We start from the raw sequence: 16647 nt of genomic DNA, 5'->3' as shown, positions 1-16647 counted from the left end.
GCACAATCGAAGCTTGAGAAGATGAACGAGGTAATTTGGCATGCCTATTAAGCAAAGGGCTGAGCTAAGAGCTTTTTCATGTACTTAAGCAAATCCGGATTCATCTGAGAGATTTACAAGCATCAACCTGCAGTGTACATGTTGCATTATCATCTCAGCATCGCCAAAGGAGGGGGTAGCTTAAGATAAATCTCAAGCCCCTACGGCCACGTGGCAAAGCGAGTGTGAGACACATAGCGCGAGAGCAACTTTGACAAGAGATTCCATCGGGATAGGAGTGCGGCGAAATAGAGACATAGAACTATGTATCAACATATGCCTATACATATCATAAACACAACCTATGATGCACTTGGCACAGAAAATGCAACAGGAGTTTGATTGATAGGTTGTCAAGGCTGAGATCCAACTCTGAAGCTCGTCCATGACGATTGTGCTGTGCAAGAAAGAAGGCACGGTAGTTTTCTCCTGCCTCAGTGAGACCTCTATTACCTTGGACAACACAAAAGAGCAGAGCTCCATAGGTTTGCAGGGAGAAACCAAGTGGGAGGACCTTACCATCTAGGCAGAAACAGAGATGCGAGGAGCCAAGAGCTCAAGCACAGAGGCACAAGAGGAAGCCAAGCACGACAGTTGCCCCGAGAACTCCCGTGTTGTGGAATCCAAAACCTAGAGATAGAAAGGAACGCAACATCTCTGAGGTGGCTAAAAGCAGTTGAGGAGCCTAGAAAGGCAAGGGTGACTTTCACGAAGGCAAGGAAAAAATAGAGGAAGAGAGCAAGGTCAGCACGACACATAACTGCTACGAAGATGGAAGAGGCATAGAATAGAACGAACGAAGCATGGTAGATTCCCACTAGACCTAACGAGATGCAGTGCGAGAGAGAGAGAGAGAGAGAGAGAGAGAGAGAGAGAGAAATAAATTTGGTCCTAGTTCTAAAGTTTTTTCCAAAATAAAACCACACTATAGTATGTCAATTATGATTTTGAGACCCCCACGATCAATTCCTTTATAGCTCGTTGGAGGCAATAATCGCCCATTAGTTTCACAATCCAATCACAAAGTTTCTCGCTGCAAAAATTAATCCTATTTTTAGCCAGCCGAAAGGAGAACTCATTTCTATGGTCTTTGCCTTGCAGGCAAGTAAAAAATACATAAATAGTTTCATATTTTTAGTCCACTCATACACATTGGATCCTTCACATTTTTCAACAACCCACCACTAGCACTCATGACTCTTTCTTGAATGTTACAGTGCACTCACCAATCAAAACATTTTTATTCTTTATTTTATTTTTTAAAGTACATATGAGATTTTTTACTAACAAAAAAGGGAACATATCATTGTGGCCTTAGCCCTTTGGACAGGCCAAAAACTCTTCCTTGAAATTTATTCATAAAGGAATCTTGAAGAAAATCTTATCATGCTCATCCAAATCACGATGACTCATCATTTTTTTTGACAAGCTTCTCTACCAATGAGTGCCCACTAACTTATCTACCAATCAAATCATTTTGTTCCAACAAAAATTGAGCCCATTTTTAGCTAGCCAAAAAGAGAAGCCATCTCTATGGCCTTTGACCTTTAGGAAGGCCAAAAACAGCAAGAACTACTCGTGAGAAATGACAATAACTATTGGTTCTAGAACCTTTAAGAAAACTAGCTTGCGCGACCTGCCTATCGGCGGGTCTCGCTCGCTCTTACTATGACACAAATTAAATTAATGACACACATGCCAGAACTTTGAGCAGCTCTCTCTTTGGATGGGTGTTGTCACACACACACACACACAAAGTCTTGTATCCAGTTCTCATAGGTGGTCCCTCTCTCTCTCTCTCTCTCTCTCTCTCTCTCTCTCTCCAATGTTTAAATCACTCGTGCGCCTATGTACTCTCTTCAAATAACATTGCAGAGCAAGACGACGTGTCATGTCGCGTTCAATTGCGCAAACTTTGTCCGTGTGTGTGTGTCGCGCTCGTTGTTTGGTCAGGCCAACTCAGAGCACACTCGCCAGTTTTATTGGTATCACCTCACTCACGCAAGTATGGCCAGACAAAACCATTTTCAACCACGTGGCCGCCTGAATTCCTCTTTCATATATAGTATAGATGACCGTCTCTCTCTCTCTCTCTCTCTCTCTCTCTCTCTCTCTCTCTCTCTCTACGCACGATTCACCTAGGTCGTCGGGGCTGCAGGGAACATAGCTGGCTGAAGGCAAGGGGAAAAGGAGAAATTCCGGCCCACAATAGAGAAAAAAGTGTGAAACTCCAGAAAAAAAGCATAATTTTCTAAAACTTCCTCTTGACAAAATCAAGGAATGAATTTTGTATGTGTGGAAAAATGATTTTTCTCAAACACAGGGAGTAGATGCTTAAACTCTCTCTCTCTCTCTCTCTCTCTCTCTCTCTCTCTCTCTCTCTCTGTGTGTGTGTGTGTGTGTGTGTGTGTGTGTGTGTGTGTGTGTGTGTGTGCATCAGTGTTCGAGAAAAGTGCATCAACTAAGCTTTGACCAATCGAATTGAACAATCAAAATAGCCGATTGAAGGGACGGGGAGAAGGAGAAAGTCCGCTTGGAAAATTCAAGAAAATAGAGTTAAATTGCAAAAAAATCATCTATCTTGAAAAAAATTCTCCCCCAAAGCAAGTGTCTGATTGATTTTTTTTTGGTAAAATTACCAAACCAAAATACCCCTCTAATTTGTGGAAATTCCCAAAATATCCCCCAAATTTCAAAAGTTACCAAAATACCCTTGTATTTATGTTCCTAATCTAAGGCAGAAGTAAGCAAGGACGCATCGAAGGCAGAAGCAAGGGCACCATCCTCAAAATATCGTGTCTTGTTGAGCCGATGGAGAAAGTTGCAGTGACTACAAAGGTACCTGGAAACTCTAATATGGCTAAGTTGCAGGCTGGTTATCTCTTCGAATTCCCTAAAATTGCAAGGCGACACAATGCGCATATATTGCAGAAGTATCCAGATGCCAGTGTTAAATCACTCGTGCGCCTATGTACTCTCTTCAATTAACATTGCAGAGCAAGAAGACGTGTCACGTCGCGTTTAATTGCGTAAACTTTGTGCGCGTGTGTGTGTCACGCTCGTTGTTTGGTCCGACTCGGAGCACACTCGCCAGTTCTATTGGTATCACCTCACTCAGGCAAGTATGGCCAGACGAAACCATTTTCAACCACGTGGCCGCTTGAATTCCTCTTTCATATATAGTATAGATGACCATCTCTCTCTCTCTCTCTCTCTCTCTCTCTCTCTCTCTCTCTCTCTCGCTCTCTCTACGCACTATTCACCTAGGTCGTCGGGGCTGCAGGGAACATAGTTGGCTGAAGGCAAGGGGAAAAGGAGAAATTTCGGCCCAAAATAGAGAAAAAAGTATGAAACTCCAGAAAAAAAGCATAGTTTTCTAAAACTTCCTCTTGACAAAATCAAGGAAATGAATTTTGTATGTGTGAAAAAATGATTTTTCTCAAACACAGGGAGTAGGTGCTTAAACTCTCTCTCTCTCTCTCTCTCTCTCTCTCTCTCTCTCTCTCTCTCTCTCTCTCTCTCTCTCTCTCTCTCTCTCTCTGTGCATCAGTGTTCAAGAAAAGTGCGTCAACTAAGCTTTGACCAATCGAATTGAACAATTAAAATAGCCGGTTGAAGGGACGGGGAGAAGGAGAAAGTCTGCTTGGAAAATTCAAGAAAATAGAGTTAAATTGCAAAAAAATCATCTATCTTGAAAAAAATTCTCTCTGAAACTACCCCAAAGCCAACATCTGATTGATTTTTTTTTTGGTAAAATTACCAAACCAAAATACCCCTCTAATTTGTGGAAATTCCCAAAATATCTCCCAAATTTCAAAAGTTACCAAAATACCCTTGTATTTATGTTCCTAATCTAAGGCAGAAGTAAGTAAGGACGCATCGAAGGCAGAAGCAAGGGCACCATCCTCAAAATATCGTGTCTTGTTGAGCCGATGGAGAAAGTTGCAGTGACTACAAAGGTACCTGGAAACTCTAATATGGCTAAGTTGCAGGCTGGTTATCTCTTCGAATTCCCTAAAATTGCAAGGCGACACAATGCGCATATATTGCAGAAGTATCCAGATGCCAGTGTTAAATCACTCGTGCACCTATGTATTCTCTTCAATTGCCATTGCAGAGCAAGACGACGTGTCACGTCGCGTTCAGTTGCGCAAACTTTGTGCGCGTGTGTGTGTCTCGCTCCTTGTTTGGTCGGGCCGACTCGGAGCACACTCACCGGTTCTATTGGTATCACCTCACTCAGGCAAGTATGGCCAGATGAAACCATTTTCAACCATGTGGCCGCCTGAATTCCTCTTTCATATATAGTATAGATGACCGTCTCTCTCTCTCTCTCTCTCTCTCTCTCTCTCTCTCTCTCTCTCTCTCTCTCTCTCTCTCTCTCTCTCTCTCTCTCTCTACGCAGTATTCACCTAGGTCGTCGGGGCTGCAGGGAACATAGCTGGCTGAAGGCAAGGGGAAAAGGAAAAATTCCGGCCCAAAATAGAGAAAAAAGTGTGAAACTCCAAAAGTCATTAGCTTGGGTATTGGCGATACCACAGAGCACATCCCTTTGCCCATATCCTCATCCATGGAAGCCAAAGCCAAAGCCTTGTCTACTCATGAAGGATATAGTGGATATGGTGTTGAGCAGGGGGAGAAACCCCTTCGTGCTGCCATAGACAAGAGGCTTTATGTGGACCTCAACATCAATGGAGAGAGAGAGAGAGAGAGAGAGAGAGAGAGAGAGAGAGAGAGAGAGAAAGAGAAAGAGTCCAAGGTGATGAAGGTGAAAAGGATAGGGCCAGCATAACACGTGGCCACATATCTCTCTCTATCTGTGTCTGTGTGTGAGCAGTTGGGTCTCGAAAATACTTTGGTGGTAGCCGGCTGTGGAGAGAGAGAGAGAGAGAGAGAGAGAGAGAGAGAGAGAGAGAGAGAGAGAGAGAGAGAGAGAGAGAGAGGCAAAACCATGTTACCCAATGAATACTAGAGCGCTAAAAGAGTCCGATGGGTGCGAGGAGAGAGAGAGAGAGAGAGAGAGAGAGAGAGAGAGAGAGAGAGAGAGAGAGAGAGAGAGAGAGCAGGTGAGACTCATAATAGAGAGCGCCTCTTTGGTGGGAAGATCCTCATCATCAATTCAATGGTAGAATTTCGGGCAAATTATACACTTGAGGTAATAAGTGAACCACATTGATGAATCATTTTTCCAAACATTCAAAATTCCCCCTTTTTGAGTGAGAGAGAGAGATACAGAGGGAGAGAGACCTGTCACCTTAGTTCCAATTAGTGTTCGCATCGATCAATTGGAACAAATGGTACTTGACTTTATGCAAGAAGAAGGCATTGAAGAGGTCACTATTTGCAATGCGGTAATCATGCTTTTGTTGTATGCGGATGATGTAGTGCTTCTAGCACACACTTTAGAAGATGCACAAAAGCTTATGGTTGTCCTTGAGAACTTTTGCTTGCATAGTGGGCTGATTGTAAATGAATCCAAAACAAAGGTTATGCTTGTGAAAACCAACCATAAGGAGAAGCCATGCATTGTGTACAACAACGAGACACTTGAAGTTGTTGAGAGCTTTAAGTACCTTGGCCTTGAGGTTCCATCCAATCATAAGTAGCATGAATGTGCTATGCGTCGTTTGGAAGCGGGAAAGAGAGCATATTATGCATTTGAGAACATGTGTAATGCGGGAAACATCAAGTGTTGGGTTCTCAAGAAGTATCTTTTTGATGCATTGGTGACACCGATTCTTCTTTATGGAGTTGAAGTGTGGGGTGGGAGCATCTCAAAGTCTACTTAGAAAGAGTTTGAGAATGTCCAAAAGCGTTTTCTTACAAACTTTCTCCAAGTTAAGACACAAACACCATATATGCTCCTACTTCTTGAGTCGGGATCTCTTCCAATTGAGGTTATGGGCATGGAAAGGGTTGTGGAGTACATGATAAAGATGCGTCAAAACCCCTCACATCGACTTCCTACAATTGAATGGGAAGCAAGCAAAAAAGTTCAAAAGACGCATAAAAGCAAGATCTTGAGCACGGGATGGATGCAAGACATAAAGAAGTGGTTTGGGAGATGGGATGCATTACACTTGCTACATGATGCTTCAATTGACTCTCAAGTGAATGAAGCTTTTCTACAACGCCAATGTATTACGGCTTGGGAGAAATCCGGTGGGTCACGCTTCATACATTACACCACCTATATTGCCCCCAACTACAAAACCATGTTCTTCGCTGAGAGAGGAAACCATACTCACACTTACATGCTTGAGCCTATTCCCTTGTCTGCGATACGCACTATCACAGCAATTCGGCTTAGCTTCCATTTCCTTCGATGTGAGATAGGGCGTTGGGGCAATGGAGAAGAGTCAAATCGATTGTGCACATTATGCTCACTGCAAGTTCGAGAGTCTGAGTACCACACACTACTAGAGTGCTCAGCTTTTGATCACATCCGAACTTGCTTCTCTCACATTTTCAGCCATAACTTAGACCTACACACTTTCCTCTCCCAGCCAAAGTGTGGGCTCTCCATTGCGACTCTCATCACTACAATTTTGGAGCATCGAGAGTCACTCATCAGCCGTACACATACTACATCACATGTAACTTTGGTCCCATAGGTCATATTTGACCTCCGAGGACGATAATAAAATCTATCTCTCTCTCTCTCTCTCTCTCTCTCTCTCTCTCTCGGAGGATCAGCACATGTGCTTTGCATACAAAATCCATCACTAATAAAGCAGCCACCAATTAAACACAGCAGGCCGAGTCCAGCGCGAATACACACACAGAGCTCTCTCTCTCTCTCTCTCTCTCTCTCTCTGCGTCACATGGGACAACAGCTATGGAAACATCTCTCTCTCTCTCTCTCTCTCTCTCTCTCTCTCTCTCTCTCTCTCTCGTAGTGCAGAAATGGCGGGGTGAGTTGGTCTACCTGTTCGGCTACCTCTTATACTCCTTGTCTATTCGTCTACCTTTGGACTGGACTGGCGAGAGGCTCAAAAGATGACACGTGTCCATCGGAATCACAGTCCGCTTAATATATAGTATAGATGCATTATGATGGAATTCTCTCTATATATTCAATTATCTATGCATCTTGAGAGTCTATGCTATTATTGGACCCACACATAGATATTCAAAGGTGCATTGCTTGTGTTTGATAATTTTCTACATAGGTAGGTAAGGGCCCTAATACTGGGACAATCCTAGTAAAAGGACATTCTTTAAGTGGACATGATTGATTGCTTATACGTGCCTCAAGCAAAAAGCACACAAAGTTGATATAGACGCCCTTTTCAAAGGTGCAATGGTTGTATTTCATGGATTTTTGCACAGGTCTAATGCATCAAGTGCACTCAATTTCCCTTGAACTATCACTAGCATAGGCTGCGCTAGTTGAAAGCATCCACTTTTTGAATAAAGATACCCCTTAGAAAGGGGGTGAGAGGGGCAATGCTTATTATGGGAGCGAGCTTCAGAAACAAGTTTTTGGAGTGAATGCATCATGGCAAGGTAAGAGAAAATGGAAAAAAAGCTCACTTGTTAGCTTGCTCCAAAAGCTCACTCAATATCCCCGCCCCCCCCCCCCCCCCTTCTCTCTCTCTCTCTCTCTCTCTCTCTCTCTCAACAACCACAAAGGTTTGTGGAGTAGGATAGACAAATTGATGTGCAAAACTAGACCATTAATGTCTAATTAATGAAGATAAATTCATATGATTAAGATAAGCATTTATCAAGAGGTGTTGGCCTAGTGGTAAAAGTGAGGGGCTCTAAGCGCACCCACTATGGTTCAACCCCTGAGACATGTGGGTGTGGGTGAATGGGCGCAATCTTGTAAAACTAGTTGAAGCAAAGCTTGGAACATCTAAAAATAAATAAAAAAGAGATAAGCGTTTGTAATGGATTCACTTATAAGTGTAGAGTCTCACGGACCAACCAACACAAATGAATGTCAAGTTTACCATTTAAAACACTAGTATGGTTGGCCACCTTCGGCGGCCTCTCTCTCTTCCCCCTCTCTCGCTCTTTCACATGGAAAGGGACTTTTTTTAGTTTTGGACTTTAACCTTCAGGTGGCAGATTGTGACACGTGTAAAGAGCTCCCCTTCCGTCATATTATGTTAGTAGATGCCATAGAGGAGAAGGAAAGGCCTACAAGTTTTTTTTTTTATATCAAACTCCATTTAATTTTATTAAATATTAGCTAATGAATTTATTATAGAACAAGGAGATCGGAGAGCTCAAGATTATAATGCTCATCCCTTCTTAGCCCAAGCTCTTGAAGCTGCAAAATGCTTTGATCAAGTACACTTGGTTGTCGCCTCAACCTTGCCCATGATATGATCACGCAAGAGTAAGTGATAACAATCAACACTACAAATAGGGGCAAAGTGTTTCTCCACGTTACTTTAAATGAGTTGGAAGAGCAATCTTGGATCTTTCCATCCATGTTTTTTTCTCTTTGTAGCCCTTGGAGGCATCCATTTTCGGTCAAGTTCATCAACGCTGTTGAGAATGCTTTTGCCCAATTATTGCTGTCCTTTCTAAATCCCTGAAAATTGTGGAGTAATTGAAAATGTCATAATGCAAAACGATGAATGATATTACATGTAAATACCAAAAAAAAAAAACTTGTCTTTTGTGAACTACGAAGTGAAATTTTTAATGTAGATAAAGTATGCATTTGTAGCCATATTCGGAACAGATTCACGAAACCAAACATATGTTTACGAGCATTCAATTACAAAAAGTAACATTCCATGTGATTTGCACGCTTGTGTATAATGCACACACACAAATATCTAAACTAACATAATATGGCAAAAGGGGGAGCCCTTTACAAGTGTCGAAATCTTCGACATGAAGGCTAAACTCCAAAACTGAAAGAAACACCTATGCATGCGATAAAGAGGGAGAGACAATGTGTGTGTGTGTGTGTGTGTGAGAGAGAGAGAGAGAGAGAGAGGTTCTTACGAATCCAAAACCTTCATGCGTCAATTGTTGCCCCACGATGGTGTATTCACATGATATGTTTTGCAATATAAAATTTGCATAGGGCCGCTCATCAACAATTGCAACAACTTCCCCTTTAGTTAAATTGTCGACAAAGTCTCTTGTCGCTCTGATGTATTTAAATCGATCTTTTGGAAAGTGAAATCTGGTTAGCAAGTATCCTTCGACAATTGAACCTCTTCTTATGGCAATACTCTTGTTATTAGTATCCTTAAGAGAATGAATGTCATAACTTTTTGATGATAAGGCACTAGCAGTAAGAAAGGAGCTTAATCCTGCTGTATAGCTAGAAGCCCCAAGAATTGCAACAAATAACCAAGCCACTATCACAAGTTTGGCTATTGTACTTTTAATGTTGTCTTCTGAAACACAAAAAGAAAGACAAACTAATGACTTTACAAGTTTCCCTTCCTCTCTCTATCTCACACGCTCTCTATCTTTATCTTTATATATATATTTTCACACAGATGCACTTATATCTTTGTGTTTTGCGCATGCAAAGTGATTGTATCCGCGCGCGCACACACACACACATGCATGTGGGCGACACACACACACACACACACACGACCTTTGGAGGAAAGGCTTTATTCTACCATTAAGGAAAACTCTTGAGTAAAAATACTTTTAAAGGAAACACCTCTTATCTCTATGAAGAAAAGGATTATAATTTGGTAAAATAGCAAGTGAGCTGATTGCAAAACAAATGTCACGACTGACTAACGATAGTCAAGTAGATGAAAGATCCTATGAGCTAACTATAGAGTAAATCATCATGCACTATTTGACACGGGTCTTTAATGACCCTTAAGCGGTGTGATTGGCCGTCGAGGTTGAAGCGTGCGGATCTCGAGGTGAGAGAAAAGTGGGAAAAAAAGTCAATAGTGGCAGGCGGTAGCTACAAGGGGTACATGAGGCTTGGGAAGGTAAGGTGCAGCTGAAATGTATGATTTATGTGGTTTCTTAGGCCAAAGGGTTCCAGAAAGGGCCTGAGAGGGTGGTAGAAGAAGGATGCTCAAAAAGTAGGTCTTTTGCTTGAGGATGTAGAGCTTGAAGTGCTGAAGAAGCTGGTCCAGACGGCTTGTCAAATGGAGCCACGGTGTGAAAGATATGGTGATCTGAAGTTGGGAGTGGTTGCAGATTCAGGCAGTTGCAAATAGAGGACCAGTGATGAAGTGAATGCATGGGCCTAAAGTGCTCATCATGTGGAGCCTGTCAGTCCTTTCAGATCGAAAATCAGAGCCAGGTAAGAGAGATATTAGCAGATGAAGTTTCATTGAGGGGCCAGTTCTGGGCTGGTTTGGCCGCCTCAATCAGTGTGTCATCTAAGGGGTTTTGAGCCTCGCCAGGGTTTGTATGTGGATATGCAGCGTATGAAGGCCACAGGAAGTGACGGAACGACAATCGAAGTCCGCACGGGTGAGATACTGAAGGTCGAAGTTGACGACACTTGTCAGTGGGGCTATACCAGATGATTTTTTTCAGATTTTGGGCTCTCAATTTGAGGCCTTCGGACAACCAAAATTCACGTTTACCAGATGGAGTGGAGTCTTAGTATGTAAGTTTTGCATGGGGTTTGATGGCTTGGTCACTAGATCCTTGAGAACCAAGTTGCGGAAAAAATGAGGTTTGTGATTTTTTTTTTAGTTACTCTCGAGCCTTGGGGGCTAGTCCTTGGGAGGCTGCCACATGGCCGAATATCATCCCATATGCGCTGTGAACACACCCGGACACGGGCTATAAGAGCTGAGACGTGTACTCCCTATGAAAAACACAAGAGAGAGAGAGAGAGAGAGAGAGAGAGAGAGAGAGAGAGAGAGAGAGAGAGAGCGGAGGGGAGCTCTCTTGGCTATGGCGTCCGGCACCGACGGTGTTGTGTGCGCGTGCGTGGGGGCGGCGATGGTGGAGTCGGGTGTTCGGTGGTTGTTGCGATGGCCTTTGCCGTTGACAGCGCCCGCTGGTAGTTGATGATGTGGTAGGACCTGCCCGAGGTGGTTTCGCATGCCCACAAGAGCAACAAGATTTTTGAAGGAGACCTTGGAAGGCAACGATGGCGCCGTCGTTGCCCCTAGGGTGCTATTCATGTGGATCAAAGGGGAGAGGCAATTTCCACGCAGTGTTATGAGAGAGAGAAGCCGAGACGTGGCCATTGTGTCAAGCCATGCAAGGAGATACGTGTGCCACTTGTAGACAATGCACAATAAATGCCAAAAGAGGCTTGAATTGCTTGCACGAGTCAGATAATACCAATTTTTTTCTTTTTTATGCTTTGTAAAGGCCCTATAAAAGGGAATTCACACGCAGTTGAAAGGGCTTTTTGGCCATTTTGGTTTTGGGTGAGAGCTTTGTACGTGTTTTGAAGAAGAAGCCGGAGTTCACCATTGAAGCTTCGCTATCGATTTTCCCCTTCCCCCCTCTCCTCTACTTGTCTTTGCTTCTCTTGCCGGATGAGTGTGTGTGCGTGTGTCGCCCCTGGGCCGATTTTCTTGTGGTGTGGTGCAAAGAGAGAGGAAAAAGGTGGTGTTCGGGTGTGTGCGATCACAACAAGTTTGTGGTCTGCATTCATGCTCTCCAATTAGTGTGTGTGCTTGCATTGTCGCGATGTGGTCGGTGTTTGCGTGTGCAAATGGCAAGTTTTGAAGGTGATTACTAGGGGATAGGGGTGTTGTGAAAGCCTTGAGCCACAGAGAGGCATTTCTGTGAGTGCTAGGTGTTTTCCCACTTCCCCTTTCCAATGTCCGTGCGTGTCTTTGGTTTCGTGTCTGCACTTCTTCGACGTTGATTCCATCACCTTAGCTTCATTTAATATCCCGTGTTAGATAGTGCTAAGGGAACACCTTAGTGACTTTGAGAGTGGACTCCAGAGGTGTATAAATTGTGTATTCTTTCTCTCTCTATCTTACTCTCATACACACAAACATACACACACATGCAATATCCCAAGTACACACATAGGAAGCACAAAAAGATCTCTCTCTCACCTTTCTCTCTTTTTTAATCTCTCTCTCTCTCTCTCTCTCTCTCTCTCTATACTTCTTTCATTGGTTCTACTACAAACGCTAGTGCAAAAAGATTCTCTCTCTCTCTCTCTCTCTCTCTCTCTCTCTCTCTCTCTCTCTCTCTAACCCCCATACGCACACAATATAACACACACACACACACTCTCTCTAACACAAGCAGTCACACACACACACACACACACACACACATAACGCTCTCTTGCATTCGGAAAACTTGTCTCTCTTTCTTTCTTACCTAGCGGTCTCCTGATGACTCCTTTCTCCTCACCTTGCTCACAAGAAGCTTCTCTCTCTATTGTGTGCTATAGCAAGTCTCTCTCTCTCTCTCTCTCTCTCTCTCTCTCTCTCTCTCCACACATAAGACAACGCCATCCTCCTCATGGGAGGATGCACACCCATCACAGGCACCCCTCATCTCTTGCTCTCCTTCTCCTCACCTGCTTGCTCTTGAGACACCTAATGGCCTGTGACTCTCTTCTATCCCCCCCCACATTGTTTTTGGTGTCCAACGTAGTTTTTTAGTGTTTTATTAATTAAAAATAAAACCATTTTCCACTTTATGGTCTTCAAGACTGTGTACAGCCGCAAAACGTCATCAAAAGGTAAATTGTAAAGCGTAGAGACAATCCCTCAAGATCTCAAAGATCTAATCTGGCTAGTCTTGAACTCAAGACCTCTCACTATGTGTAGCTTAACTCTCCTTCTGACCTCAACTTGTACTAGACACGCTCATACACACCTATTGAGAAAATCTTAGGAGTTGACTCATATCATCAATTTGAATATCCCTACCAGCCTTGACATTCCCAGAAGATATCAAATTTCTATCTGTTGGAGTCTCAAACTTGAGCTCTCTTATTGAGATGCACACTTTATGAATCTCTCAAGCTCGCAAGCTTTATAAATTTCTCAACTCAAAAAACGGGCAAACCAAATCATAAAATGGCAGGTGAGCTCCTAAGCTTTCCTTGAGAGAAGTTGCAAAGCATTCAAATTTCACTCTAAACAATGATAAATGCTTCGAACACTATTCAATCATTCATATGAAATAGACACAAAATCATGCTAAGCAGACATAATCCTCAGAAGGGGAGGGGGGGGGGGGGGGGGGGGGGGGGGGGGGGACTATTTCGAATGTTAAGTATGGAGCCTGATTTACTCTTGTAATTTTCTGTGGTAAAAGCGCACATTTGTAAAGCCCCCATTATGAGGAGAAGCCATCGTGCGTGAAGGAAAATCACTCACCGGAAATCAAAATTTTCACGGACAAGAATCAGGAGCAACTTTAAAGGCCTCGGGGGCGGAGGCCCCTGAGACTTTTTTTCGCCGGAATATTTCTTTTCGCCGGAATATTATGGCCGGCCGGCGGCCGGAAAGTGGTCGGAAAACAATCGGTCGGTTGGCCGGTGGCCGGTAGTCAATGGCCGATGGCCGGTGGTCGGAAGTCAATGGCCGGTGGCCGGTGGTCGAAAGTCAATGGCCGGTGGCCGAATTCAATGGTCGGTGGCCGAATTCAAAAGCGGACTTGTCTTCTCAAGGACGGCCACACATGGGCGGATTGGAGGGTCTGATTTGGACTTATTCGCACAAGGGCGACTACACATGGCTGTCTCTCATAAGAGAGGGCAACCCTTTTGGCCTATAAAAGGAGGCCATTTCTACACACATTTCATAGTGTGAAGTTGATGTAACAAGGTGAGTGTGAGGTGGTGAGAGTGAAGCAAGGCGGGAGCTCCATTAAGGGTATAATCCCTTTGTAAACTACTTCTTGTTTTGAAGTACTAAAGCCATTGAGTGGCTGCTTTCCCGTGGACGTAGCCCACATTGGGTGAACCACATATATCGTGTGTACTCTCTCTCTCTCTCTCTACTCTATAATCTCGTGTATATAAATCTGTCTCTCTCCATTAAGTAATCTACTCAATTATCTATTTAGCTACGTCTTATTTCCTAACAACTGGTATCAGAGCAAGGTTTGCTCGTAGCTAAATTATCTCAAGGAAAGGATTCCTTGAATTGAGTGGGAGTTATGGCGGAGGAAGGAAAGCTCAAGATTAAGAAGTTCAACGGCAAAAACTACCAACATTGGAAGATGCAAATTGAAGACTATCTCTACCAGAAGGACCTCTATTTGCCACTAAGCGGTCTTGCGAAGAAGCCCGCAACAATGGCAGATGAAGCATGGATTGTCCTTGATCGAAAGGCACTGGGAACAATCCGGTTAAGCTTGGCGTCAACGGTGGCCTTCAATATTTCGGAGATGAAGAACACGGAGGACTTGATGAAGTCACTTAACGACTTCTACGAAAAACCATCGGCATCCAATAAGGTATTTCTTATGAAGCGCTTGTTCAATCTAAAGATGGCAGAGAATGGTTCAGTTGCAGAACACCTAAATGACTTTAACACAAACATAAGTCAACTTCGATCAGTGAAAATCAATTTCGATGACGAAGTGCAAGCTCTCCTTATACTATCATCTCTACCGGATAGTTGGGATAGCCTTGTGATGGCTGTAAGTAATTCTATCTCTGGCACAAATACTCTTAAGTTTAATGATGTTGTGGGTGTTCTCCTAAGCGAGGAAATGCGAAGGAAAAGCACAGGAGAATCATCAAGTGCTGCACTAGCAGTGGAAACAAGAGGAAGGCTTAAGGAGAGGTTCAAAAACCAAAAGGGTCGTGATCGCTCAAGGCGGAGCAAGTCACGCACAAAGTCAGTTCTTGAATGTTGGAACTGCGGCAAGAAGGGCCACGTCAAGAAGGATTGCTGGTCCAAGAAGAAGAAGGAGACAGAGTCTCAAGACAACAAGCCAACATCGGAGGCCAATGTGGCAGGTAAAGTAGAGCAAGATGCTCTAATTCTCTCATTAGACAATGTGTCTAATTCCTGGATAGTAGATTCCGGGGCTTCATTCCATGCGACACCACACAAGCAACATTTCCAAGACTACACCAAAGGTAATTTTGGGTATGTATACTTGGGAGATGATGAAGCTTGTGAGATTGTCGGCAAAGGTACAGTTTCTATCAAAACTGCTAACGGAAATGAATGGAAGCTTAAAGATGTTAGGCATGTTCCTTCTCTTCGCAAAAATTTTATCTCTACAGGACAATTGGACGATGAAGGTCACAACATTGCATTCGGAAACAAACGGTGGAAGATCTCAAAGGGATCTTTGGTGGTTGCCAAGGGTGAAAAAGTCGGTACACTTTACTTGTGTACTGTTAGCACGCAACCTTCAGCTTGTGCAGCAACAACAGAAGTTGACAGTGCGGTGTGGCACTACCGACTTGGGCATATTAGTGCCAAAGGAATGCAAATCCTTCAAACAAAGAAGCTTCTACCAGGTTTGAAAGAAGTGGACTTAGAGTTCTGTAAAGATTGTGTTTATGGTAAACAAAAGAGGGTAAAATTTCAAAAATCAGGAAATGAAAATAAAAATAAAAAACTTGAGTTGGTTCATTCTGATGTTTGGGGTCCTGCAAGTACACCATTACTTGGTGGCTCATTGTACTATGTAACATTCATAGACGATGCGACTAGAAAAACATGGGTTTATGTCATGAAGAATAAATCCGATGTATTTTCCATATTTCAAAGGTGGAAAGCCTTTGTGGAGAATGAAACAGGTACCAAGGTTAAATGCCTCAGATCCGACAATGGAGGCGAATATTGCAGCCAAGCTTTTGAAAGCTTTTGTGCTAGCAATGGCATTCGGAGGCAAAGGACAACCCCAAGGACACCTCAACAAAATGGGATTTCCGAAAGGATGAACAGGACAATCATGGAACGAGCACGAAGCATGCGGCTACATGCAGGCCTACCGCTTGAGCTTTGGGCGGAAGCTGTAAGTACGTCTGTGTACTTAATCAATCGGTCACCCTCAACGGCATTGGATGGGAGAGTTCCAGAAGAGGCATGGACAGGTAAACCGGTGAATTATGCATTTCTCAAAGTGTTTGGGTGTGAGGCTTTCATGCACATAGATAGAAGCCTAAGATCAAAGCTAGATGCAAAGTCCAAAAAGTGTTTCTTCATTGGCTATGGAGAAGGAGACTTTGGGTATCGCCTATGGAATCCTGAAGATGGTAAAATCTTAAGGAGTAGGGATGTAATTTTTAACGAACAAAATATGTACAAAGATTACTTGGAAAGAAAACAAACAAAAGAAACAGGTGATGAGTACATGGAGCTTGAGGACGGTGAAGACTCAAGGACTACAAACGGTGACAATGTGCAACAACGTCAACCAAATGAGGAGCCTCAACCTATTCCCCGAAGATCTATAAGAGCAAGTAGACCTCCAGAAAGGTTTGTTCCTTCCTTCAACCATCTCTTGATCTCAGATTCTGGAGAGCCGGAATCATACGAAGAAGCTATGCAACATGAATCCAAAGAAGAATGGACGAGGAGCATGCAAGTGGAAATGGACTCACTACATCGCAACCAAACATGGGAGTTGGTTGAGTTGCCTAAAGGTAAGCGGGCACTTCAAAACAAATGGGTGTACAAGCTAAAGGAAGAAGAAGGTGGGAAGAAAAGGTACAAGTCTAGGCTTGTGGTAAAAGGTTTTTCT

The 16647-nt window shown here is 43.4% G+C and overlaps 1 protein-coding gene across 1 annotated transcript in view; it reads right to left on the bottom strand.

Annotated features, from left to right (window-relative positions):
* Positions 1–8191: 8191 nt before the first annotated feature.
* Positions 8192–16647, bottom strand: part of LOC147453191 (glutamate receptor 3.5-like) — a 91858-nt gene continuing 83402 nt past the window's right edge. The window contains exons 4-5 of the mRNA XM_086518662.1: positions 9010–9410; positions 8192–8587 (exon numbers count right to left, since the gene is read on the bottom strand). Coding sequence (XP_086374788.1) covers positions 8252–8587; positions 9010–9410 — 737 coding nt within the window. The 3' untranslated portion in view covers positions 8192–8251. The remainder of the gene's footprint in view (positions 8588–9009; positions 9411–16647) is intronic.

Source organism: Adiantum capillus-veneris, chromosome 8, assembly GCF_014529385.1.
Source record: "Adiantum capillus-veneris isolate H3 chromosome 8, ASM1452938v2, whole genome shotgun sequence".
In the NCBI taxonomy this organism is placed as follows: domain Eukaryota; kingdom Viridiplantae; phylum Streptophyta; class Polypodiopsida; order Polypodiales; family Pteridaceae; genus Adiantum; species Adiantum capillus-veneris.
The sequence above is the reverse complement of the archived record's forward strand: the minus strand, read 5'-3'. Positions and strand labels throughout refer to the sequence as shown.